Below are 26,695 nucleotides of genomic sequence, written 5' to 3' on the forward strand. Positions count from 1 at the left end.
GGACATCTGGAGGACCACAGGTTGACTACCCCTGCTCTAATTGCATTGTTGTCTAACTGTAATCCTAGTCCTATTATATTGCAGATTGTTTAATGTTGTCTGTTTTTAATGTTTGAAAGCAAAGCAATGAGAAAAAATGGATGATAAATAAAGTCTGTCCGTTAATTATGGTGAATCTGGTATGAACAGTATGGGTGAAAAGTGTCTGAAGAACACCTGCATATTTATGTACTATAATATATATAAAGGACCCATGTCTTATTTTTAAATATCAAGCTGTGCTCTTGTAAGCACTCAAATGGGATTATACCAGCTGTTTATTATTACTGTTAGTAATCAGAGGTATCTTTTGAGTCCAGTGGTAACATTAAGACCAACAAAGATATTTGAAAATGTGTGCACGCAAGCGAACATTTATACCTTGAACAAAACTTTTTTGGTCTTAAAGGTGCCCCTGAACTCAAACTTTGTTCTGCAGCTTCAGAAGAACACGGCTACTCACCTGAATCTAAGTAGCTTTCATTAGTGGCCGCAATTAATCAATTAATCCGCAGTCAAATAAACAGACCGCTGTTGCCACACGTCTCCTCGATTAATTGCTCTTAAAAACAGCGAGTAGGTGCCTATATTGCATACCCCGCGTTCGCATGCTCCTTTGGACCAACAAAGCTTCATTCAAGGTGCATGCAGGCACAGTTCCTCAGACAATGGAACAAAGATCATAAGAGCACAGATACAAGGAGAAACCAACTTCGTAGCAAATGAGTAAACTGCATCACAACACCCTAAATATACAGTATGATACCAATTCCTTGCCGGAAAAGCCAATCAGTCCTTTGGGTTCCATTGTCGTCCACACAAAACACTGAGGGAGGGGGGGCAATAAAACTGTTAAGGCGAGCGATTAAGGGCGGACGCTGTCCAAGAACCTACGAGAGAAGACTCGTCCCTCGCCCCGTCCGTCTCCTCCAAGCACGGAGGAGTCCCTCGTGGCGCCTCTTCCCTCGAAGACGCCTGCGGCGCCATCCCTCCCGTCTACGGGTGAGGCCGTGGGACAAACAACCAAGGAAGGCGAAGCGTGAGAGCTCGCTCCCTCCGCCTCCCCCCCTCGGCCGGGACCCGGAAGTGGCTTGTGCGCGTGCGTGCAGAGGCGGGCCCGCTTGCTCGGCGCTGTCTGAGGGGAAGGAGAGCCGCCGCGGGAAGCGCGTTCTGCCGCCGGCGCTGCTGCCGCTGCTGGGGTGGCGCCTCCCGCCCCGCCGTCATGAGCGTGGCCACGCTGGTCTCTCCCGCGCTGCCGCCGGGGCCGCCGCCGCTTCCTCCGCCGCCGCCCCCTCCTCCGCCGCCGCCGCCCCCCACCGCGCTGCTCCCCGGATCAGGCCCCGCCGCCGCCGCCGAGAGCTACGAGGAGGAGGAGCTGGACAGCCCCGCCGACGAGGAGGATGGGGAGCGCAGCGGCCGCGCGCGGGACTCGGACGAGGGTGAGCCGGGCGGGGGGGGGGAGGGTGCGCGGGAGTCGCCCGCCTCTGCCCCGACGGAGGAGACGGGCGCAATCCTAGGCTGGTCTGAGGAAGGGGAGGCTCGCTCGGCCCGGCCTTTAAGGCTGTGGGGTCGCCCGAGGTTTCTTTCCCCCCTAGAGGCGAGTGGGGAGCCGTGTGGGGCTGCCAAAACCGGAGCCCGACGGCACCTTTTAAGACTGGCTAAGTTTTAGCCAAGGTGGGAAACTTGGTGTGCAGGCACGCAACAAGGACCATCAGAGTCAAAACAGAGTCCAGTAGCATCTTTAAGACCAACAAAGGTTTATACAGGACGTGAGGTTTTGAGGGCAAGCACTCTTCATCTTTGTTGATCTTAAAGGTGCCACTGGACTCTGGTTTTATTGGACTACGTCAGACCAACACGGCTACAACATAGGGATCCTCAGAGTGCAGGTAGGAGGAGAGAGTCGGTTAGTAAACACTCTGAAATTGGCAGCATGGTGTTGGAGATCAGATCATTCCTGGCTGGAATGAAAAATCAGTCCTTCAGGTTGCATAGGGGGAATAAAAATGTTATGGTTAGTGATTAATGGCAGGCGCATTCCCAGTTGTGGGAAGAAGTCATTGAAAGAGACCTGCTGCTAATTTACTACTAATTTAATCTCTCCTTATAGTTGTACTCTTATGATCCCTGTTCCGTTGTGTGAGGAAGTGTGCCTGCACAGGAAAGTTGATGCCTTGAATGGTCTTTGTTGGTCTTAAAGGGTGCCATCAGACTCAAATTTTGTTGTTCCTTCCAAATTGTCCCCCCCCCCTTTTGAAAACGTGTGAACTTTTAATCCCATTTTTAAAAAGCACTTTGAGGAGGAGTTTAAACAGCTGGAGAGGGGGGAAGGGGACCCGGAAGATAATGTTTTGTTAAGTGTTTAGTGGCAGCTGGTGATAAGAAACAGGGCACAATGAAAGTTGCTCATCTGCATAAGCAGTTCTGCAAGGACTGGGTTGTGATTGGTGATCCGAAGCCCACCTGAATGCAGGGCTTTTTAGTTGTTTTTACCGCGTTTATAATGCATAATGCAATTTATCATAATTGGTTTGTTTATCTGCATGAGAAAAAGCCCACTAACTACCTTAATTACATGCTATGTGAAGAATTTCAGAGGCTTGCTGCCCCATTGATCACTTACACTGATAATTTTGAGGACAGGAGTTGATGTGTCCTTTCAGTTCAGTCTGTAGTGACATTTATCACATGATGTGTGTGCGTAGTAGTGTAGCCGTGGGATTCTACAATTGTAGGGCTGTCTGGCAGCCAGGCAAGAGATGTTTGGAGGTCTGCCATTGCCTGCCTCCACGTCATGACCCTAATTTTCCTTGCAGGCCTCCCATCCAACTACTAACAGAGCATAAGGTTCTAGGATCTGAACGGGTTGGTTTTCACCAAGGAAAATCTACCTTGGATCATTATATTGTCTTTTCTCATTTTATAAATATAGCAGGAGACAGGTCTCTAAATTGTTTACAGCAGGGGTAGTCAACCTGTGGTCCTCCAGATATTCATGGGCTACAATTCCTATGAGCTCCTTCCAGCAAACACTGGCAGGGACATATGGGAATTGTAGTCCATGGACATCTGGTTTACAGCATTCTTTGATTCCATACCCAGGAACTGGCTAAGATGAACAGACAGAAGATTGTTATTTTTAATCCAGAAGCTATACTCTCAGACAAGTTGTCAGATTAGATATACTCTTGCCCGGAGTTTAACCCCTCAAATTGAAACTAATAAAGGAATAAAATAAGGCTGTATATTAGCCCCTTTTCTTTTTAATCTCTTTATTAATGACCTTCCCCCATCTCTGCTATGCATAGATATTCAAGGCCCCAAACCTGGCTCAATTCATCTTCCACTGCTCCTATATGCAGATGATGCGGTTTTAAATATACTAACCAAGGCTGACCCTGTTTAGCTTCCAAGAGTTGATGATCTTCCAACTAAACTGTCAGTGTAGCAACCTTTCCCCCTTCTTAATGAGAACATTATGGATTTGATCTGAGTAGTATTGAAAGAAATGCTGGGCATTTCAGACGTTCTATATTGAAATGCAAAGAGGGTGGGAAAGCCGACTAGAGAAGCTAGATTGAAATCTAATCATTGAAAGTACTGAGGGCAGAGAACAGGACCCTCTGGACCAGGGGTAGTCAAACTGCGGCCCTCCAGATGTCCATGGACTACAATTCCCAGGAGCCCCTGCCAGCTTTTGCTGGCAGGGGCTCTTGGGAATTGTAGTCCATGGACATCTGGAGGGCCACAGTTTGACTACCCCTGCTCTGGACTCTGGAAATTTTACAGAGCAGTTTTGTTCAAGTGCTCACCCTCGTTAGGCTTCTGGATGTAAATAAGATCTCCTGGTTTGTCTTCCTCTTCTGCTTCACCATGATGATGATAGCCATTCAGTTGTATCCAACTCTTGGTGAACCTATGGCTAAGCTGTCTCCACATCTTCCAATCTCGCACCTCTTCTTTTAGCTTTTATAGTGCCAGTGTCCATTTTGATCATCTCTAAAAACCATTTTTTTTTGTTGGCCTGGTTTCCTTTTACCACTGACCAGTCCTAGCATAATTGCTCTCTTTGTGGAGTTGGATTGCAGGATATGACCAAAGTAAGTGAGCCGGAGTTTTATGATTTAACCTTCCAGTGATAGATCGGGCTTTATGCACTCTAGTATTTGCTTGTTTGTGACTTTTGGCTGTCCATGGAACCTGCAGAAGCCTTCTGCACTTCACTAGAATTCAAATGAATCGATTCTCTTCTTGGCTGATTTTTTCCTCGTCTAACTTTCACAGTCATAAGTGGCTCTTGGAAATATGACAGATTGATCTAATCTACATTTGGCAGTCTGACTTTTGTCCTTTCTTTTCCATGCTGGGTTCAAGCTTATCATTGCTTAGCAACCCAGAGCAATTCAACGTTTTATTTCCTTGCTACAATTGCCACTTGTATATCAATTTATGATCCAAGAAAAATGAATTCTTGAATGCATTCAGTCTCTTTTCAGCAATTGTTATTGTGACATGAGAGTTTTTTTCAGTGGTCATTATTTTTTATCTTTTTAGTATTTAAGAAGGGACCGAACTTCTTGCTTCTTCACTGATTTTTGTAATCAGTTGTTCTAGGCCTTCTTTAGTTTCTGATAGGAGGGTAGTGTCATCAGCATACTGAAGCGTATTTATGTTCAATCTTAATTCTTACACCTAATTCTTTGAGTTCAATCTCTCATAATGAACTCAGCATACAAATTAAACAAGAAGGGGGAAAGCATACAGCCTTGGCACACTCTTTTATTTATTTTAAACCAGTGTGTCATCAAATGGTATACGTACAGTGGCTTGGATTATATAGAGCAACTGCATCAGTTTGACTAAATGCATTGGCAGTGCTACTCAACAAACTGGCTTGTGCATTCACAAGTCTGAACAAACTGTAGTTAGTATGTATTAAGGACCAACAACATCTGGTCCCCATGAATAAATCTGGATTTGTTGAGCTGTCTTCATTTGAATGCCATGGCTAACGGGGATTTGACCATGATTTGTTTTAATGCTGGTATGCAGCTGCTGTATTTGGGAATTGCACTGAACTCAATGTAATGCCTAATATCAGAGAGTCTCAAGAAGTGAAGGAAATTGGTGGACATGAACCGTTATTCAAACCCATGATATAAGCAAGTCCTTACCACTTGTAATTTCAGGTTTTAAATAGCAAAAAGGCAAAAGGTAAGATCAATCCAATGAGTATCTTTTGGTGTCTTTGTAAAGATAAAGATTTATTAAAAGAATTCAGTTTTGCTTTCATTTAATTATCTTGGGACAAACTTCACAGAGGGGCGATGCTTGAAGTACAGTGTGCTGTTATGCAACTATTTCACACAGGTAGTTTTCATGTTTCTCAGATACCGAGGATGCCAGTGAAACAGATTTGGCCAAACATGATGAAGAGGATTATGTCGAAATGAAAGAACAGTAAGTATTCTTCTCCATTTGATGTTTTATATATATACTGTTTTCCACCAGGGGGAAAAAAATAAATTTTTTTTTTCTGGTGGAAAACAGTACCACCTCAGTGGTATGTGTAAGGTGAACTTGGTGAAGGGCTCACCAGCATATGCTGCAACCCTATAACTCACCTGTCCTATAAAAAAAGAGCAGCAGGATTTGCCAATAATAGAGCTGCTAGAATTCTTTTAGTACTTTGTAGATCAGGAAAACCTTTACGTGGCTCATCTTTGCAGTGCCCCCTAGCGGGTGGTGGGAAGTCAGGGGCGTAGCGGGAAAGCAAGCAGAGCAGGGGCTCAGGTGGCGGCAACGTCCTTCGGCAAAAGACTACCCCCCCCCCGGGCCTCAGTAAAATTGTCAAGCGTTGGCTGGTCCCCGGTGATAAAAAGGTTGGGGACCATTGATTTATGTTATCTGCCCTGAGTCCACAGACATAGGGTGGAATAGAAGCTTAAACAAATAAATAAATAAATAAATAAATAAATAAATAAATAAATAAATAAATAAATAAATAAATGGGCGAGATATTGCTGTAGTCAAATTGTTTTGATTTAATTATATACACCTTTCTCATTGGATGCCTTTGAGAAACAAACTGTGCAGTGGTGGGGGAGTGTATGAATGACCCGCAAAATTACTGAAGTTATGTTGGTGTCCTTCCCTTGAATGGAGGAGATCCTAGGGAACCTCATATGAGTCGAATAGAAGCAATGAAGGGGTGGTGGTGGGGAAGTGGGTAAAATACGCATTGTACTACCTTTGTAAGTATCTTTTTTGTAGGATGTATCAGGATAAACTGGCATCTCTGAAGCGGCAGCTACAGCAACTGCAAGAAGGTAAAGTTTCAAAATTGTGAAGTACAAAAGTTCTCAAGTTCCTAATTCCGCTTTTCTCCAATACCAAAGTGGCGAAATTAGACCTGCTGAGATTCCAATTGGATAGAATGAAGTGGATGGGGGCACCCTCTTTCTGGAAGTGGTCCAATTGTGGTGAAATTTGGTGGGGGTCAGGGAAGAGCCTCCATGCATGTTTCCCATTTTGCAGAACTGACTTGTTTTAATGTTCTGGTATCACTACTGCAAATCTACAACACATTTCTGCTCAATTACTCAAGACAGTTTACAATTTGAAGTAATGGCTAAGATGCCCAGTTCAAAAGAGAAGACAGTAAAATTTAAAGTACCCAGTTGTTTCTGCAGTTCCATATCAGCTGATGGAGAGGGGGTCCCTATTAAAAAAAATGAGTGGTCCATATTTCTGAAAGGAGGGTGTTGGTCGTGTGTGGATAAAACTTTGCTTGTGCTTTGGCAAGGACAAAATGTATAGTTTGTGCTCTGTCTGGGTACCTCTCCATAGCTATGACAAGGGACCAGACCTGATCAGCTATCCGTAGCTTTATAATGTTGTAAAACAGTGAAGCATTGTTATCTGTTCAGAAGGTGGCTGTTTTGTCTCCGTTTGCCGAACAGCCGTGGCTCAGGAGTGATGCCCCATTTAGTAATGCCATTTTCAAATAGGTACTTTACAAGAATATCAGAAAAGAATGAAAAAACTGGACCAGCAATACAAGGAGAGGATACGTAATGCAGGTGAGCATTTTGGATTTCTGATAGCTTAGGTGAGTCTTTTCTGTTTTCATAGTGCAAGGAATACCTATCACAAGAAGAAAGATGTCCATTCAACGCAAGGGTGCGCGTCTTGCGCTCAGCTGTGCGTGCTTAGTTGAAGGCTGTTTGTGTTGATTTAAGTGGAACCATCATGGAAGGGTTTCAGGCTTTGTTCAAGAAGAAGGATGGAGTGGCATGGCAATAATATTATTGCAGGTGGGGGGGGGGGCTGGTTGTTCTTAACTGAATCCTGTTCTGGACAGTGACACTGGTAAATTGTCCCCTCCTATCAGAAGTTCATGCTTAAGTGTATGCCCTACACCAGTGGTCCCCAACCTTTTTATCACCGGGGACCACTCACCGGGGACCACTCAATGCCTTTTACTGAGGCCCGGTGGGGGGGGGTAGTTTACTCCTCTACTCTCAACCACTGCCCTAACGCTCTCTGATCGCTATGGTAAGGTTTAAACATCCCTTCAAAATAAGATACAGACACGCCACAACAATGAAGTGTGTTGTAAAGGGCTGGGGGGGATGAAGTAAAGGGCCGGGGGGGGGGGGAGAAGGCGTCCTTCGGGGCCCACCTCCAATTAGTCAAAGGACCACATGTGGTCCGTGGCCCACAGGTTGGGGATCGCTACCCTACACTATTTGCTAATTACTGCAACATAAGCATGTTTGTGGGCCCAAGTGAATGTCCTCTGGTCTCGTGCTGCAAAGCCAACAGCAAGGCTTTTTCTAATGCAGTCTTCTTAGTTGCCTGCTTGTAGACTAAAAGATACATGCTTGGAAGGTCAGCAGCAACCCAGTAACCAAGCAGGCCTTGAAGAGGGACCCGAAGCTCATTCGGAGTTGGGCAGCGCCCTTATTTGTTGCCTGCTGTTTCTCCTCTCCTAAGTGAGGGATATTGTGCCTCAGATGGTGCAGGAAGGAAGGTTTCTTGGGGATGAGAATTTGCATATGACTGTAAAATAATGACTGTAAAATAATTAAATCTTGTCTCTTTTTTCCCCCAGAACTCTTTCTTCAGCTGGAAGTAAGTGTGACATTTTGGTTTTGATACATATTTAGGAAAAAGGAACAGGCAATACTGTACTTGTTAGTGCTTTCATGTAATATTGCTAGCATTTTGTTGCTGCAGAGTATTGTGCAAATAATTACGCCCTCGCCCCCAAGAGTAACTGAGTGATTCACAAATCACATATAATCCAGTCCTTGTGCTGCTGAGTATATCTTTCCAGGCTTTATTTTGTTCTTGATATGAGAATTAGCTTAGCTTATTGTTAGCATTCAGCTAAGATTGAGGTGGAGCAGGGGAGGTCTGATCCCATCCATCTTCTGTGTATGCTAAGGGCATATAGAAAGCTATAATAATGATAACAACAACAATAAATCTTGCAGCCCGCCCTTCCCATGAGGCTCAGGGCAGGTAACATCAACAGTAAAACACAGTTAATAGAAACCCATTTTTATATATGTGGTGTGTACGGTGCCAGTTAGAATTTCAGCCACATATGCAGTGGAACTAAGGAAGCTGCTGTAAGGCTAGGCAATGGGTCTTACTCTGACTTCTAGTAATCATAGTAATCAAGCGGGATGTCTTGGTGCTGTAGCTGTGTACTTCTGCAGACAGGTTGTTTTCTTTGTCAGACAGAGCAGGTCGAAAGGAACTACATCAAGGAGAAGAAGGCAGCAGTGAAAGAATTTGAAGATAAAAAGATTGAGCTGAAGGAAAACCTGATTGCGGAGTTGGAAGAGAAGAAGAAAATGATAGAGAGCGAAAAGCTAACCATGGAGCTAACGGGCGGTAAAGTTGCGAAAAACTATGGTGACGTTGGAGGGGGAGGGCGAAATTGAACACACTTGGTCTGTTCACGCAGCCGTATCATCTGCCTTTGAATTTGATTTTTTAAATGCATAGTATTCTTTACCTCCTGAATACAACTGTGGAAAATTGTATTGCATGAGCTCATCCAAAAATTGAGTTGGAAGTAAGTCCCACTGATCTCAGTGGAACTTACTAGTAAGCTTTCATAGGATCGTGGCCCTGTGGAAATGCCTTCATTCTTCCTCAGTCTGTGGTGTAGAATTGTGTGTCAAGGGCAGTCTCCAAGTTTTGTTCTTTTTAAAATGAGGCGTCTGCCTAATTTTTTTGTCTAATTTGAGACAAAGACTTGGTCAGTGGAGCTTGGAAAAGAAGGCTGCTTTTGCTTTACTACTACTGAAATGTAGCTCTTCCTTATATTCAGAAAGGATGTGGACAAAATAGAGAGGGTGCAGAGGAGAGCAAGGAGGGATTAACCGGGCCTGGGGACTGAGCCCTGTGAAGGAAAGGCTGAGGGACTTGGGAATGTTCAGCCTGGAGAAGAGGAGGTTAAAAGGGGGCAGGATTGGTCTCTTTGAAAGTATTTGAAAGCTTATCACTTAGAGGAGGGCAGGGAAAGGTTCCTGTTGGCAGCAGAGGATAGGATCCACAGTAATGGGTTTAAACTATGTATAGATTGGTATTGGCTAGCTACCAGGAAACAAAATTTCACAGTCAGCAGTGGAATTGGCTGCTTAAAGAGGTGGTGAGCTCCCCCTCATTGGCAGTCTTCAAGCAGTGGCTGGACAGAAACTTATCATGGATAGTTTAGGCTGATCCTGCGCTGAGCAGGGGGTTGGACTAGATGGCCTGCATGGACCCTTCCAACTCTAGGATTCTATGATACTCTGTTTCCTTTAAAACCTCAGGTCTTACTGGATAACCGTCTCTGTTTCACAGACTCCATGGAGGTGAAGCCTATCATGACAAGGAAATTGAGACGGCGGCCAAACGACCCTGTCCCCATTCCTGACAAAAGGAGGAAGCCAGCTCCAGATATCCTTTTAAACTATTGAGAAACTGCCTCTTAATCAAGATTTTCATTCATGACAAATAATAGAAATGCAAGGAAGTCAGAAAAGCAGCATGAAATCAGTAGCAGTACCCCAATTAAAATAGTAAACTAATTAAATCAGCTCAATGCTAAAATAAACAGTGAAGACTAGATGTAAAATCCATCAAAAACCATCATTACTACTTACTAACTAGTGATTTTCTGCTAATTTCCAAATACTCTCTGCTGTACATCGCAGTTCAGCATTTATTTAAAATGTTTAGACCCTGCCTTTCCAGGTGTCCAGATAAAAATGCATTAAATAAGAGTTTGCTAAATGTACGTGAGCTCACAGCAGCAAAAATGAACCAGAGGGCCTGGATAGATAGTAACATTTGGGCAGCCAAAGCAGAAAAGGTTGGACTCGTGGCAACAGCACCAAGGTAGACATTCTGCCCGTGAAATGCCTCCATGGAAGAGGCTAGGAGGGCTCTCACAACAGGGCACTTAAGGCCGGAACCCCAAAGGCAATCTTTTTTCTAGGACATGTTCATAGTAAAGCAAGCAGTTCTTAAAAAGTGCCTCGGTCCCAAGCTGTTTATGTGCTGTCAAGTTGCAACCAACTTGCAATGACTTCAGCAAGCAGCTTTCAAGGCAACTGAGAAGCAGAGGCGGTTTGCCCTTGCCTGCCTTGTCCTCCTGTCCAAATACCAATCCTGCTTAGCTTTTGAGATTTGATGAGATGGGGCTATACCATGCTCCCTTCCCTCCCCCAAGCAGTTCAGGACTGTAAAAGTCGTGTTTTGTGCTGAGCCTAGAAAGCAGTAGGTAGACGGAGAACTATAGCAGTATATTTTCAAGTGTGATTTGTATTGAACTGCCTATCAAGTAATCTATGTCCTGCAGTGGGTGGTGGGTCTGGCACCTGATTGCTGACAAGATGTGCTGGCCCTCACTGTGTTCTAACCAGGCCGCCCTTTGCTAAAGATCATTGCAGAGCAAGTTCAGGGCAAGCTGTCATTTCCGGGAATCTGGCCTGTCCTTGTTGATTGTCTCCCTGGGAGCTTTTCTGGGCTTCAAGAGTGACAACTTTCCAGGGCTCCCCTAAAAAACCCTTGAAAGCCTCTCTTTGGATGGTGCTTGGGTCCTCTACAGCAGGGGTAGTCAACCTGTGGTCCTCCAGATGTTCATGGACTACAATTACCATGAGCTCGTGCCAGCAAATGCTCATGGGAATTGTAGTCCATGGACATCTGGAGGACCACAGGTTGACTACCCCTGCTCTACAGTTTTGGTGTAAGGGGGTTTGTGCTCCAGATCGTACATTACATCAAGTGCAATGCCCTTGGTTATTTGCCCCTTAATTTAGATTACCTCAGCTGAATTACCTTCTGACAGATGAACAGATAATGGAGGATCTGCGGACACTTAATAAGGTAAGGGAGCTCAGCATTGGATGCTCCTCATCCAGCAGGCAGGAGAGAATTGACTCCTCCTCTTCCTGAACCAAAGGCAGGGCCAGTGAGCTTCGATGTATCCATCCAGTGAAGAATCCCTCAAAAAGGGATTTGGGGTGACTTGTAAGGTTTTGCCCTCTTTTGACTAGCTGACTCCCATGCCGTGGCTTGTGAAGCAGAAGTGTTTCAAAAGCAGTTCGGCGATATGGAAACAAGGCTGCTAATGAGAGCTGTAAATCCAAAGATTCTTTGGCTGTGAAACTGGTTGCATGTTTCTCTTAATTCTCACTGTAGTTGAGCATATAAAATCTACGTATCGCAAAACAAGTGGCTCTTTTGAGGATTCTGAAGCGGGGGAGCAGTTCCACTTGGCCATTTCTCTTTATTACTTTGTAAGCAGCCATTCCTCCTTAGAGTGTAATTGCTTTTATCACATTTACACGTACGTGAGAATATTCCCTCTTGCAGTAGCACCCTAGAGCTTCAAAATGGCCTTATCTGTGTCACAGAAGGTGGAGATTTAAGATGCGTGTTGGGTCTACTTTCAAATCAAAGCTATTGGCCTCCGTTCTGATTTTCATTTCACAAAGAAAACCATGTTGCTTGAATCGCGAAAGAAGCACAGTTCACTAGCTTTGGCTACAGATTTTGTGAGGAGGCACTTTCAAGTTTTCAAATCAGATTTGGCACAGAGGGGACAAAAATGTTCGTGTGCGCACACGTGTGCATGAAGATTTTCTGTTTGTATATTAAATGCTGGCAGCCCAGATTGAATTACAACTTTCGGTCAGTAATTTCTTCTGTGAATGATAATTCATCCTGTTGTAGTCACCTCATAAATCACTAAATTTCTTGTTTTTTCTTACAGCTTAAATCGCCTAAAAGACCAGGTAAGCAGCTGCAGGCATCCTTGTGATAGTAATTTCTCTTTCTGTGTAACTTACTATTATGTATCATTTCATGTAGCACCACAAATGTGCAGGGTGGTTACAGAGAGCTTGGCTTGGAATACTGTAGTTTGCTCTTTGCTGGAAGTCTTAGTCCCTTAAAGTGAATGGAATGCAAAGCACAACAGGCCATTGAAGTTCAGTGTCTGGGGAGGACTCTGAGAAACGACCACAGTTTGAAGTCGCTCTAGAACTCCGCAGGTTTATTTTAGAAGAATTGGTTCTTATATGCCACTTTTCTCTACGCGAAGGAGGCTCAGAGCGGCTTACAGTCACCTTCCCTTTCCTCTCCCCACAACAGATACCCTGTGGGGTGGGTGAGGCTGAGAGAGCCCTGATATCACTGCCCGGTCAGAACAGTTTTATCAGTGCCGTGGCGAGCCCAAGGTCACCCAGCTGGCTGCATGTGGGGGAGTGCAGAATCGAACCCAGCATGCCAGATTAGAAGTCCGCACTCCTAACCACTACACCAAACTGGCTCTCCACTTCAGTGAAGCACATTTTAGAACAACCAAATCGTTAATAAAATCCATTAAGAAGAACAAATACGTTGAGAGAAAAATAAACCTGATTCAGCAGTAGAATGCAAAACTATAAACTGAAAGTAGAAACAGAGTAAGCCAAGATCAGTCAAAACAAAAATGCTTTTGGATGCATCTGGATGGTAGCCGAGGGAGTTACTAGTCAATCATTGAGATGAAGTTTTTCCAGACCTTGCAGACAGCTAGTGCGGTGTAGTAAAGAGTGACAGACTCCTAGTGGAACGGATAAAATATTTCGTTAAGGACACCAAAGGTGGGCCCTGTCCGTGATGAGGATGGGTGCGCATAGGCCCCTTCCTCTGGAATGACAATCGGGCAGCCCAATTGGCACTCCGGCGGCAAGGGACCAATTGCGAGCTGCGCACAGCGCGGCTCGCAATTGGTCCCTTGCTGCCGGACTGACTACTCTGCGCCTCCCAATCCGCCCCCCTTCCTCCTCGCCCGCAGCCACCTGCCCGCCGCCATAACTTCACTCACCTCCACCAGGCCAGGACGCTGCGCTGCCGCGGCCTCGCCTCCTCGCCGCCGCACGATGAGACTCTGCACGGCCCCAGGTAGCCGCTGCCACCGCCGGGGGGCCTCGACGAGCCGCGCCTCACTAAGCCAAGCCCGCATCCTGACCGCCAACTCCCGAGACCTGCCTGAGCGGCGCTGCGCTGCACCGCCCCATGCCCGTTCCAGCCCCGCCGACTCCCGGGCCCCGCTTGAGCCCCGCAGCCCCCGCCGACTCCGAAGACCCGCTAGCGCCCTCTGCATTAAGACTGCAGTGGGCTTATTTACTAGTGGTCCTATAACCCAATAAATGTTTGACAGATTTTAGAAATATATAAAACATGAATTGACTCCCGTCCTTTAGGGAAGCACCCCAGGTTGAGTAAGCCTGCTCTAGTATCTCAAGACCCCTGGATGTGCCTTACTTTCTCTCAGGGTCTGTGGCAAAGTAGTTCTAGGCTAGGTAGACTTTGTGTCTGAAAATTGAAGGTTGAGAGCTGTTTTTCCCCCTCTCTCTCTCCCCAACTTGGTATGAATCAGAACTGTATAAGTTTGAGTAGCCTCCTAACGAAAGTGCTTTATTTAGAAAAGCTTTTATGTCTTAACACTTGCAGCTTTGTCATCAAGCCCTGGCATTTAATTAAAGCTCCCTCTTCTGTTCCAGCATCTCCTTCATCACCAGAGCACCTGCCAGCCACCCCGGCTGAATCTCCAACACAGCGATTTGAAGCGAGGATAGAAGATGGCAAACTTTACTATGATAAAAGATGGTGAGTTTTGGCTTGGAGGGTTGGACTTGTTCCCAGCTCATCTGCACCTAAAAAGGACATGTTTCTCTTCCGGTTTTATATTTTTCTGGAGTCATCTGAACAGAAGCAGCTACGGTAAAGCTATCATGTAGTTTTGACAACCAAAATGTCCAAGGGGTTTATGATAGAAGGATAAAGCATCTGGGGTCGCTTGTTTTTTAATTTAAAAACGCAAGCTACGGGGTTTCATGAAGCCTGAAGAATATTTCGGGGGTTTCCCAATGGTAAAAAAAAGTTGAGAAAGGCTGTATTACGGTATCTGAACAGTATTTCTTCATTTGTGCCACAAGGTGGCAGAATATGATAAAAAGTTGCTGTTTGGCAGAGGAGTGTGAAGGACTTTTGCTTCTAATACTGCCAAGCTCTAATCCCGTTATAGAGCTGAAAATCTACCGGCAAGAATTAAGATGGTTTGCTAAGGCATAGCATACATGGAACATCATAGGCAAATTATGCAAAATCTTTTAATGAGCAGACCTGTCAGTAGAATTCTTTTATGTTTGTATTAATTAATTAATTAATTAACTAACTACAATTGTCTACCGCCCTCCCATTAGGCTCAGGGTGGTTCACATAGAACATAAAGAAGAACAACACAACAAACTTGGTGATTATAATGATTGAAAATAACATAGCAGTAATAATAGAACATCATTTTCTTGGGTTATTGTTATTAACAGAATAAGCACTCTAACAGCCCCATGGTTGGTCAGATCAGTGGTATGGGTTCAGGAGGAAGGTTTGGGGCACAGTAGATGCTGTTTAACTTCAATCAACCTCAACCAAATATCTGGTGTAGGAGCTCCCTTTTGCAGGCCCTGCAGAACTTCGTTGGTTCCTTTAGGGCCCTGATCTCCTCTGGGAGCTCGTTCCACCAGATGGGAACTGGTTGAGGTCAAGCGGATCTCCTTGAGCCAGGGATCACTAGGCAGTTGGAGGTGGTGGAGCGCAGAGCTCTTTGAGGGGTGTAGGCAGAGAGGCAGTCCCTCAGGTACACTGGGCCCAGACCATGTATGGCCTTGAAGGTAATTACCACAACCTTAAGCCTGATCCGGGGCAAGCTGTTGGTGATGACTCCTGCCTTGAGAATTCAATTCTCCTCTCTGCTCTCAAATTGCTACCTGTAAGTCCCCTAACTGAAAATTGCAGGCCAAATAACTATTTCCTTTGAGAGCATTGCCTAAAAAGTGCAATCTTTTAAATGTGTGTCTCTCTTTGAAGAATAATTAAATTTGAGACGATCTGGTTTTTGTTGTAACCACTGAGATCTGGAATTTTAATACAAAGTTCTATTTCTGGGGCTCAACTAAGTGTAAGGTGTGCTATGGAGAAGAAGTTCTATAGCTCAGTGGAGTGATGGAATACAACCTGCAAACAGCCACCACTGAACATGCTTGTTTATTATGGACACCATCCTGGCATCCAAATACATTGGAATCTGGTCTGACCAACAGGCCTTAAACTGAGAAGGTCATAAATGAGAGGCCCCGTGCAATTCCAGACTGCTTTATGACCTTTGAGGTCAAAACCCTAGTACCTTGAATCACACTTGGAAATAAACTGGTAATGTTTATTTTAAACATTTATATGCCACCTTTCCACCCAAATAGTGTCCCATAGGTGGCAAACATCAAACTTGTAAAATAATAAAACAGCATTTTAAATGTATACATTATTGCAGTAAAAACATATATGTGTTAGACATAAAAACACAACACAGCTAGGAAAGAGGGCCAGTAAGAGCTTCCTTAGGGGCACATTAAACAAAGCGAAGTCTTCATCTACTAGCAGACAGCAGCGATGGAGACAAAGTTCCTTGAGAAGGGAATTCCAATGCTTCAGTGTCACAACTGAGAAAGCCCTTTCTTGGGTTGCCACCCATCTGGCTTCATATGATTGGGGCACCTAAAACAAGGCCTCCAAGGATGATCAAAGTGGATAGGTAGGTTCATACAGGGCAAGGTGGTCCTTAAGAATGGCCAACTCAGGGTCCTTTTAACAAGCTTTGTGTCTGAGCAGGGAATTGCATTTAAATCCAGGTTTCCATCATACTGGGTTTCCAGGCAGCTGGTATGACACCTGCATTCTTGCCTTGACGTTAACATTTGCTGGCTTTCAAAGAGTGACATTGGGCATTACATTTTCCAGCTCCCAGCTATAACATTGTTCCTCACAATAAACATTTTGCTTTCTCTCCCCTTTCATTGCTGTAATAATTTTTGATTGATAGTAATAACGCCTCTTAAAGTAACTTGAGTGTGGGAGGACAATTTTTTAAGTATGTAGTTCGGAGATTTTAATACCGGGTGTCAAAGAATGAAACACAAGCTGAAGACTTCAGTACTTCTTCCCCCTGGTGGGAAACACAAAGGACCATTAAGTGGTTAAGGCCAGGAAGGGGGATGGTCTTTGGCTCTTTTTAGCTGCATTTTGCTGATTTCCTTCTTGCAAAAAGGAGGTTTGTTGCTTGAAGTCCCAGCTGCATGCAGAATTTGGTGGACAAGGTCTATTTTTCAGCTCATCTGTCCCGGTTTACAAAAGAGTGCTGTTTTAGCTGCCAAGTTCACAACTGTTATAAATCCTTATAGCCGCAGAAGAGATGGCAGTCATAAAGAGATGACAGTTATAAAATCCAGCAATGTCTGGAGAAGGACACTCTTCCTTCTTGTAGCATTGTAATTCATGGTCCTCTCATGAAATAGATTTAAGTAGGTTCAGGATGGATAAAGAGGGTTCCTCCAGGCACTTAGCTTGGGGAATGGTCTCTTCAAGTTTGGAGTCCCTACACCTGTGGATGTCAGATGCTGGGGCCAACCAGAAAGTGCTGTTGCCTTCATACTCTGTGGGCAGGATCTGGCTAGTTCTTATATGCTGCTTTTCTCTACCAGTGGCCTACATTTGCCTTCCTTTCCCTCTCCCCACAACAGACACCCTGTGTGATGGGTGAGGCTGAGAGAGCCCTGATATCACTGCTCAGTCAGAACAGCTATCTCAGTGCTGTGGCTGGTCCAAGGCCACCCAGCTGGCTGTACGTGGGGGAGTAGGAAATCAACCCCAGCTCGCAAGATTAGAAGTCGTGCTCCTAACCACTGCACCATTCTCACATGCTTAAATTGTGCCTTTTCATATCCTGCAGTATGATTCTCTGTTGCAATCTGTACTGCAGGGGAATAGCCGTGTTCGTTGGCAGCAGAACCAAAAGGAGTCTTGTGGTACCTTTTGTCAGGGGCTTGTCAGTGGTGAAAAAGGTCGGGAAGGCTGCTCTATCCCCTTACTTTTTTTTACTAAATACATGAAAACTGCCCCCCAGACTCTTCCCACAAATAGCTAAGCGAAGGTGAAAGAATCACACTGGCTTTTTCATCGCAAACCCTGGTTGGCGAGGACCCATGGTTGTATCCACGCATGGTCATCCTGTGCAGGACATGAGCTGCTATATTTTGCATTGTGCCTGGAGGGGGCAGCAAACAGCCATGGCTGAATCTAGACTAGAGCGTTAACACAAGACTATACGGTAGAGCAGGGGTAGTCAAACTGCGGCCCTCCAGATGTCCGTGGACTACAATTCCCAGGAGCCCCCCTGCCAGCGAACGCTGGCAGGGGGCTCCTGGGAATTGTAGTCCACGGACATCTGGAGGGCCGCAGTTTGACTACCCCTGCGGTAGAGCAAAGCTTCCATGGTGACATGACAAGCTGCAGCCCGCAAACAAGCCTGCTGTAGGCAAGAGGGTATAGGTGCAGTGTATTGGTAATTCATCCATCACGGGGACAGGGGGACAAGAGAGAAGGGGCTGTTCCTGAAAGACAGATCTTCATAAGTGGAATGCTGAGGCCTTCCGCAGTTCCATAGGGCCTGTAGGATGGAGCTCTACCTCCAGGCTTTTGTTCGAGGCCAGGCTGATCTTGCCCCTCCTCTGGTGTTTCCTACTAGTAACATCAGCCCTGGGGACTTGGCAGACTAGGGGGGAAGCCAGGGAGGGGAGTTTTGTTATGGTGTTAGGGGTCTGAGGTTTACAGGGATTTTATGTATTTTATTGTATGTGTTTTATCTGTTGCTAGCTGCTGCTAGACGGCATGGCAGGAGCAGCGTCCTACAAGTATAATAAATACGTTTTAAAAGCAGCGGTGAACTCTCTTTGCAGGTACCACAAGAGCCAGGCTATTTATCTGGAATCGAAAGAGAACACCAAAATCAGCTGTGTGATCAGTTCTGTGGGAGCCAATGAGGTATGTGATGCTCTTTAGTAACGGTCCTGCAGGCATTCGTCAGGATTTTGGGCTGCCTGTTGCCTGGCTTACGTTTTTTCCTGAAAACAACTGCCTGCTATTTCTAGCCAAGTTTTTTGTCCTCCTGGTTATGGGGATCGATGCCTGTTCTGAGCCATACATGGGGGTCTCAGCTGACTTCTCTCTAGCATAGGAGTAGTCAACCTGTGGTCCTCCAGATGTTCATTGACTACAATTCCCACGAGCCCCTGCCAGCAAACATGGCACACTCCTTGCAGGCGATTGGATTTGGGTCCTGAGTATCCATGTCTTCCAAAAATAGATTCTTTGACTGTAGTAATGAAATGTGCAATAGTTCTTGTAACAGCTCTTGTAATGAAATGTGCAATTTTTCTGCTTTTGGGGAGAAAACGGAGAGGATAAGGAGCCTTATTTCTTTTTCAGGTCTGGGTGAGGAAAACCAGCGACAGCACAAAAATGAGGATCTACCTTGGGCAGCTACAGCGGGGGGCGTTTGTGATCCGCCGGCGGTCAGCCGCGTGATGCTCTGCACTGGTGGCTCTGCGGCGTGTTAAAGACAATCAGCTCTTATGGAGACTTGCAGTTGCTCTTCCTGGATTTTGCCAGAAGATGTTCATTCTCTTCCCTCAACCCCCACCCAAGCGGTCTATTTGCTGCCCACGTTATTCCAGCTGTCCTCGTCTCTCGTGAGCCCAGGCAAGGCCCTCGGGCTTGGCCGGAAGCTTCAGTTTAGCCCCCCCCTTGTATCCAAAGACTGTTTAAGGAGAATGTATGCCAATGTTTTTAATCTTTGCATTCGACACCCTGTAAAGAGTATGCATGGTATCTTCTAACCTTCGACTTGAGCAATACCGGCTCAGTGGAGGAAAGGCTCTCTGAGGAGACACAGCTGCAGACTGCAAAGCTGCAAGGCATGGGAAGAAGAGGAGACTCAGCCTCCCGCCGTGCCTGTTGCTATCCACCCTGTGAGACATTATCCCTGTAGGGTTGCAGGGGGAAAAGGTGTTAGTTTTCCAAGACCTTGAAAGTACCGTTGGTTTTTTTATAAGTGTAGTTGAAGGAGTTGCCCTTGGTTACTCCAAAAGGACTTGAAGGACTTGGTTTTCATAGCCCCAAAGCCGGGGGTGTTTTGATGTCTCCTGTGTGGGGGGGGGGGAGGGGAGGTGGGTCCAAGGAAGGACTAGACTGTGGATGGGTGGGGGCTGCGTAAGCAGAGCTTCACAAAGTGGCAGTACCTTTTGCACAACGCCCCCTTGTGGTCACAACAGCTCACCGTCCTTGGTCTTGTCGGAGAAGGGACTCTCCGCACAATGCCGATTGCGGTCGCCAGCCCTTGGCTTTGTGCGTGAGCGTCCCCAGAAGTGTAAATGAATGGTGCCATGGCGCTAGCCTTTTGGGTGCACAGTGCTTCTCTTCCATAAGTGCTGTTCTTTCTTATGGCCTCGTGGTGGCAGTCAAGTTGCTTCAAAGACACTGTTTTTAATCTCCGGAATCTGCTGTGTGGTGTTTGCTTTATTCCCAGACAGTCTCCTAGAGCCAATCTGCCCAGCTCAGCCAGCCATAGGAGGAGGGCTATTATTGCCTCTTTTTCAAGTATGCCCTTCGACAGAGCTGGCTACCGCACGGCCGCCCGGACTTCCTGCTTCTGTAGCATCCCGGCTTCTGCTTATGAACCGGAGTATGCCATGTGTCAGCTTTCTCTTCTCTTTCCTGGCAGTTTTGTGTCTGCAGCCAGGCAGCAGTCAAAGCTGCGTTAGGAGTGGAGCTGTAAGACACGGGTTGCTCAAGGGTGTTTCCTGCAGCCGCCGGTAGTTTATTTGGAGCTCCTGTCCCCACTTTCCCGCTAGGCCTTCCGACCAAATTGGTGCGCGTCAGACCTGGGAATGTACAGCAGCCTCTCCTCTTGCACAAATCACTTTTATTTTTCAAGGCGTTCATTTTCGGTCAGTTGCCTAGCAAGCTGCTGATTGGGGGTAGTTTTCTTGCCTTGACACACCCTTGATGTATGGGGGGGAGGGGGGGAGGCTAATATAGTCTGCTCAGGAGCTGTCCCCAAAGTGAAAATGTCCTGGTCACAGTTGAACCACGAGGGGTGTGGAAGGCAGCCCAGGATCATAGAAGCCATCCTCTGATCCCACGGCTGCAGGTTCAGAGGCTCCTGCCTGAACTGGTTCTTAGAGACACAGGGGCCCTTGCTCACATGGGAACTAGCCCTGAAAATCGTCCCTGTCTGTCTCCAAAAAATGAAAAGCACTGTTGGGGCGGAAACCCCGACCAGCCGTCTGCTGCATTTCTGAAAGCGGTGAGGGTTTTTTTGCTTGTTTTAATGATTTCTTAACTTGATCTTTGGAAGAAAACCAGAAAGGTAAGAAAAGGAGCTGTCTTGGCAGGCAAACATTTCTGAGAGCAGCTGCGTAGTCCGTGAAGGGCTGGCATTTGTTTTGTCCTAGGAAAGGACCAGGTTTTTTTTGTAGTGAAATGCTTCTTTATAATAAATGCCTTGGAAATCAGCACAGGCAGTGTGGCTTCGGCTTCCGTGAACCCGGAGCATACAATGGGCAGAGTTCAACCTCAAGAGTGTCGGAAGCCAACAACTCCTTCAAGGCAGAATTGGGGCTGATGAGAGTCTCACGTTCTGCACCCAGATAGGTCAGATTCTGTGTGCAGGAACGACAAGGATCAATAAAGTTCAGAGATCTACCGAAGCTACATCCTCACATTCCTAGCTTTATTCTGATTTTAAACAGGGAATTCTTGTAGCGTTTGCGATATTTTGAGGGGAGAAGGGGAGGGTCGATCAGCCTTCCTTGTAGGCACAGCACGGCTGTGATGACCATGTAGAAACGGCCTTGGAGAGGGGGAGCCTGTGGCTTAGTTGCAGCACGCATGTTTTGCATGGAGAATCACTGCCAGAGGATGTAGTGATGGCCATGGGAAATAATAGCTTTAAAGGGGGATTAGATACTCCACGGAGGATAAATCTGTCAATGGCTAGTAGCCAAGATGATTGGGGGGGGGGGGAACCTCCACATTCAGAGGCACTAATCCTCTGAATCCCAGAGCCAGAAGGCAATTTCAGGGGAAGGCGTCAGCCTTCTGTTTCAAAGGTACTTTTCCAGGTGACATGCGGGGTGTGGTAGTTAGGAACACTGACTTGTAATCTGGAGAGCCGGGTTTGATTCCCCCGCTCCTCCACATGCAGCCAGCTGGGTGACCGGGGCTCGTCACAGCACTGAGAAAGCTGTTCAGACTGAGCAGTAGTATCAGGGCTCTCACCTCCCTCACAGGGTGTCTGTTGTGGGGAGAGGAATGGGAAGGTGATTGTAAGCCGCTTTGAGAGAAAAGTGGCAAATAAAAGCCATCCCTTCTTCAGAACGATCTGTTCTTTCTTAAATCCAGTACCTTGCTTTACTCATTGAAACCTTTGCATGCTGGGACCTGCTGCTATGTCAGCAAGCCTGTGAGCTCTTGTGCTACTTCTGAGAACTGAGCAGGTAAGGATGGCAGGCCTTGGGGCTGAGAGACGTAGGCCCAGATTGCAACCGTCACCTGCTGGGCATCACCTGACTGGCTCTTCTACTACATCCCCCAAAGAATGCTGAGATCAAGCAACCAACACCTATTGAGGATCCCCAGGAAGTGAAATGAGCTTCAGACAGGGCCTTTTCTGCACTGGCCCCATCCTAGTGGAATGCTGATGAGATCAGGGCCCCCCTGGGGCCTTAAACAGGGCCTGTAAGGTGGAGGTGTTCCCCCAGGCCTATGGTTGAGGCCAGAGAGAACACCAAGAACATACTGGCCTCCCTGCTTAAAAATCCACCCATTAGCCAGCATGGCATAGTGGTTAAGAGTGGTGGCTTCTAATCTGGCAAGCTGGGTTTGATTCCCCGCACCTACACAGGAGGCAACCTGGTGGATGACTTTGGGCTAGTCACAGCCCTGATAGTCCTGTTCTGACGGAGCATTCCTGTCAGGAGCTCTCTCAGCCTTGTCTACCTCACAGGGAATATCTTGTGGGGAGAGGAAGGGAAGGCGATTGTAAGCGCTTTGGGACCCCTTCGGGCAGTGATAAGCAGGATATGAAACTCCGTTCTCTTTACACATTGTGTGCTTGAATTGTATATTGTCCCTCCCCCAGTTCAATTCAACAGCCAATTATAACCCCGAGGAGGCGGCAGCTTGTAGGTTTCTTAAATCTTGTGTTAAAATTTTGATTTTATAACCTTGCTTGGTATTTGTGCTTGATTGCTCGCATTTTAAATTGTGCGCTTGAATCCTGACGTCATTCGCCTTGAGCTGCTGGGAAGGGCAAAATATAAGAGTTGTGTTAAAAGATGGGAGGAAATTGTGGAGAGTTCTAAAGGTAAGGACAAGGGGTTTTCCCTGGACATTGAAGACTGGAGAGCCAGTGTAGGACATCCAAGGGGACATCATGTCTCCTGTACTTGAAGGTAACGTTCCATGGGGCCTTCACACAGCCATTAAGAGGCTGAGAAAGTTGAGCTCTCAGCTCAGCCAGGGCCGTTGCTCCCAAATCAGCACATGACCAGATGAAGCCGATTTTCGCCACTGTCCTTTTGAGGTGTTAAAATTACTGAAATTGCTGAATGAAAAAATATATCAACCTCGGGTTCTGAGATCTGCTTTTTAGCACAGTGCCGAGTGAAATGGCAGAATTTCTGAGATGGAGTCCAGGATTCCCTGATGGTCCTTGGTCAGAGACCACACAGCCTCCGAAGTGCACAAACCAGCTGGTTCGGTGTATGTGTGTGCAGGTGTGCGCGCGCACGTGCGTGCATCTTGTATGTGTTTTCTCCTTCCGAAAGGATAATCCTCTAGCTTATCACTGCAGAGTGCCAAACAAGCTTGCAAAATTGACATGGAACCGTCCCAGCCCTGGCACAATCTATTCGCAATCCCCTCCTCACCATGAGGACAGAAAAGCTAATTTAATCAACCAGGCGTTAAAAGAGCTTATAAGCAGCAAAGGGAATTTTGCATGTCTGGAATTAAATGCAGTGTGTGTGTGTGGGGGGGAGCACATCTCCAGTGGGCTGTCCCTTCCGGCTCACAGATACCACTATGGGTTGGATCCAATCGTCTCCCCCCCCCCCCACACACACACACACCTGGATCTCATCTGATTTTGCTTAAGCCAGGTCCCAGCAGAGCCTTTTTGGGGAACTTGTTGCTTTGACCTTTTCCCCTTTGTGTTGAGCTAACATTAGGGGCTAACCACTGCACCATAATTCCTTGGATGAGCAGCTGGCACTTGGTTGGGTGATTTCCAAGGAACGTTAAGGGTCATGACATGGGGACAGCAATGGCAAACCATATCCCAATGTCCTTGCCTGCCAGCCAGAGAATTTTAGGATCTCCTAAAGACATACTATATGATTTTTTAAAAATGAGCAGGTGAATGTCTCTTCGCATTATTGGCTGACCCTCCCCCCCACACACACACACACTGGGGTCTCTTGTGTCTGGATGCAGACAGGCTTACAAGCCTGGAAAGGCACCTAAATTAAAGCAAAATAGTCTCGAGTAATTGACCTGTGCTGCTTTCTTCCAGAAGGGGTGATAGGTGCTATTTAAATAGATCTGCAGAGAATGGTCCCATTAACAACCAGGAGAGCTCAATGAAATGGCCATGCTCAAAGGTAGTATACCTCCACCTATGAGAGGCCAGAAGTAAACAAGTCTCCGTGCTCTGCTTCAGGAATTTCCAGAAGCAGGTGGGTGTTTACCTTTGGAAACAGGATGCTCTTTCAGAGCCCCACTGCCCTGAGCCATCAGGGCTCTTTATGCTCCTGTGAATGCTGTGTGTCCCCTGCATTTGTAACCCAACTGTAAGCGCCATCTTCCCAGAGGAGGCAAACCAAAGGGACCATATGCATAGGTTTCCTTTCTGCTCCGCTTTTCAATCCAGAAAGATCCCCGCAGGCTCGTGCAAATTAACAAAACAGATTCAGTCTGCTGCCACCCACTTGCATATTCAGATTGGCACGGGGCCACCATCCTAGCAAGAACAACTGCTTCGGGAGCTACCTGTCAGATGGGCCAACGGCTGCTTTCTCGAGCGAGGAGTCTCTTCCCTGAACTCTGGAGAGATTCTAAGCTGGCGGCTGCTCTAGCAGCTCTGCCAACTTGCCCTTTCTAGCCCTGGCACAAGCGGCAGCCCAAACCTGGGGTAGTCAAACTGCGGCCCTCCAGATGTCCATGGACTACAATTCCCATGGGCCCCTGCCAGCCCGTGGCTATCTGTGGTGGTTATCCAGATGAGTCCAGGCCAGGTCATACGCTTATGCTCGTAGAAGTGACATAACGAGTCAGAAGTCCTGTAGCCCAGGGGTAGTCAACCTGTGGTCCTCCAGATGTCCATGGACTACAATTCCCATGGGCCCCTGCCGGCGTTTGCTGGCAGGGGCTCATGGGAATTGTAGTCCATGAAAATCTGGAGGACCACAGGTCGACTACCCCTGCGGTAGCCTGTGGGGGATTTCCAAGTGGAAACTGCACCCTTCTGCCCCTGCATTCTGATGAGTCTCACGGAGGGTGTAAATCTTTCTGGAGCATGCGTGTCTTTTTTTATGCCAGCTGGAGTGGGATGGGGCCTGTGCGATGCCGTGTTTCCAATTTCACACTGCCATGGTTCCAGTTATAATGTCAACAGAATCTCATGTCGATTCAAGTTTCAGAAGCAAGCCAGTGCATTCCAGCCAAATTGTGACTTCTCAGTCGCTGGCCTCTTTAACGGGAGCTTGTCTCTTCCTTGTTGCTATGCCAGCCACTTGCCAGGAATGCTCAAGGAGTATAGGAGGGCTGATGCTCCTCCCGCCCCTTTTGCTTATGTAGAAGTGGAGCGGTGAGAACTGCACCAGGGAAGTGCTGCAGGTGACCATCCATCTGTGCAGAGCCAGGCAACCCACCTGGGAAAAGACCGCAATAGCAAACGTCCGCTACAAGCTGCATTTGGGATACTGTGGTTTGCATAGGAGTGGCCACAGCTCCCAATCCCCTCTTTTAGGGGAACACTGGACCGGAACGCAATGTTAGGCATGAACCGAATATGGAAGAGTAAGGATATCAGCCTCTAATGCAAAGTGCCGGCTGGTTAACGCCGTTGTCTTCCCCACAACAACCTATGGATGTGAAAGCTGGACCCTGAAGAAGGAAGACAGGAGGAGAATAGATGCTTTCGAATTATGGTGTTGGAGACAAATGCTGCGAATACATAGCCATAGTTACCAACAAGATAGTTTTAAAGAGGAACAAACCAACTATGTCATTAGAAGGCAAGATATCACGGCTAGAGCTCACTTACTTAGGACACATCATGCGGTCAAACTCGCTAGAAGAATCATTAATGCTTGGCATGGTCAGTGGCAAAAGGAAATGTGGTCGTCAAAGGATCTGCTGGCTTGACACGATCAAAGCCGACAAAGGGATGACCATGAACCAACTAAAAGAAGCAGTCAGAGACGGGTGCATGGTGAAGACTTTCCTATAGAATCGCCAAGGGTCGGACACGAATGAATGGATAACAACAACAACATTTGTAAATGCACATGCCCATGCATGCCTGCTTCTGACCCAAAATAGTCATGAAGAAAGAGCTCATTAAATTAGTCCCCAAAGATTCTGCATCTGAAGAAGGGAGCTTTGACTGGCACCCTTAAGCTGTGCATTTAATCATTCCCCACCTCCACTTTCTCCCATCAACATACGCTCCCTGATTCACAGCAGAGACTCTCTTTCTCCCTTCCCCCCAACCCATGAAATACAACTTATACATATTAAAATGTAATTGAGATGTAAAAAATGTCAGACTTGTTCCTGGCAAGCTGGGACGCAGGAGAGGTTAGTGGTGTTTTCTTTTAATCAGGATGCTTTGACGTAACTTCATGTGGCTGAGTTAGTTAACAGGACAGAAAGAAGGGGAGAGACGTCCAATCTATTCACAGGTTTCCTCGGTTACCTGTGAGTAGGCTGTCTTTAGAACTTCAGGCACACTGGGGGACCGCCGCAGGCAGAAACTCGACACATTTGAAGACGTCTCCTGTCATGTAGGTTGGCCACCTGGGTTGAGCACAACCAATCAGGACGCAAAGGGGCTGAGAAGTGTGGGCCCATAATCCAGTAGACTCCCCTATTCCGGATGTCATCCCCCCCCCCTGCCTCCAGGAAGGCACGTGGATTGTTC

The 26,695-nt window shown here is 46.7% G+C and overlaps 1 protein-coding gene across 1 annotated transcript; it reads left to right on the plus strand.

Moving 5' to 3' along the window:
• Positions 1-1,155: 1,155 nt before the first annotated feature.
• SUDS3 (SIN3A corepressor complex component SDS3) lies at positions 1,156-21,002 on the plus strand. Its single transcript, XM_077309382.1, has 12 exons — positions 1,156-1,478; positions 5,430-5,499; positions 6,313-6,368; positions 7,050-7,121; positions 8,156-8,175; positions 8,790-8,946; positions 9,904-9,999; positions 11,372-11,433; positions 12,323-12,344; positions 14,100-14,205; positions 18,387-18,471; positions 18,916-21,002. Exons 1-12 carry the CDS (start codon positions 1,262-1,264, stop codon positions 19,012-19,014), a joined length of 1,062 nt encoding a protein of 353 aa, XP_077165497.1. The 5' UTR covers positions 1,156-1,261; the 3' UTR covers positions 19,015-21,002.
• The last annotated feature ends 5,693 nt before the right edge of the window (positions 21,003-26,695 follow it).

Source organism: Paroedura picta, chromosome 13 (genome assembly GCF_049243985.1).
Source record: "Paroedura picta isolate Pp20150507F chromosome 13, Ppicta_v3.0, whole genome shotgun sequence".
Classification (NCBI taxonomy): domain Eukaryota; kingdom Metazoa; phylum Chordata; class Lepidosauria; order Squamata; family Gekkonidae; genus Paroedura; species Paroedura picta.

Excerpts from the sequence above, each read along its gene's own strand:
- SUDS3 (XM_077309382.1), top strand. The coding sequence starts at position 1,262 with ATGAGCGTGGCCACGCTGGTCTCTCCCGCGCTGCCGCCGGGGCCGCCG. Across the intron at positions 6,369-7,049 it reads GCTACAGCAACTGCAAGAAG|GTACTTTACAAGAATATCAG; the intron begins GTAAAGTTTCAA and ends ATTTTCAAATAG. Across the intron at positions 18,472-18,915 it reads GTTCTGTGGGAGCCAATGAG|GTCTGGGTGAGGAAAACCAG; the intron begins GTATGTGATGCT and ends TTTCTTTTTCAG.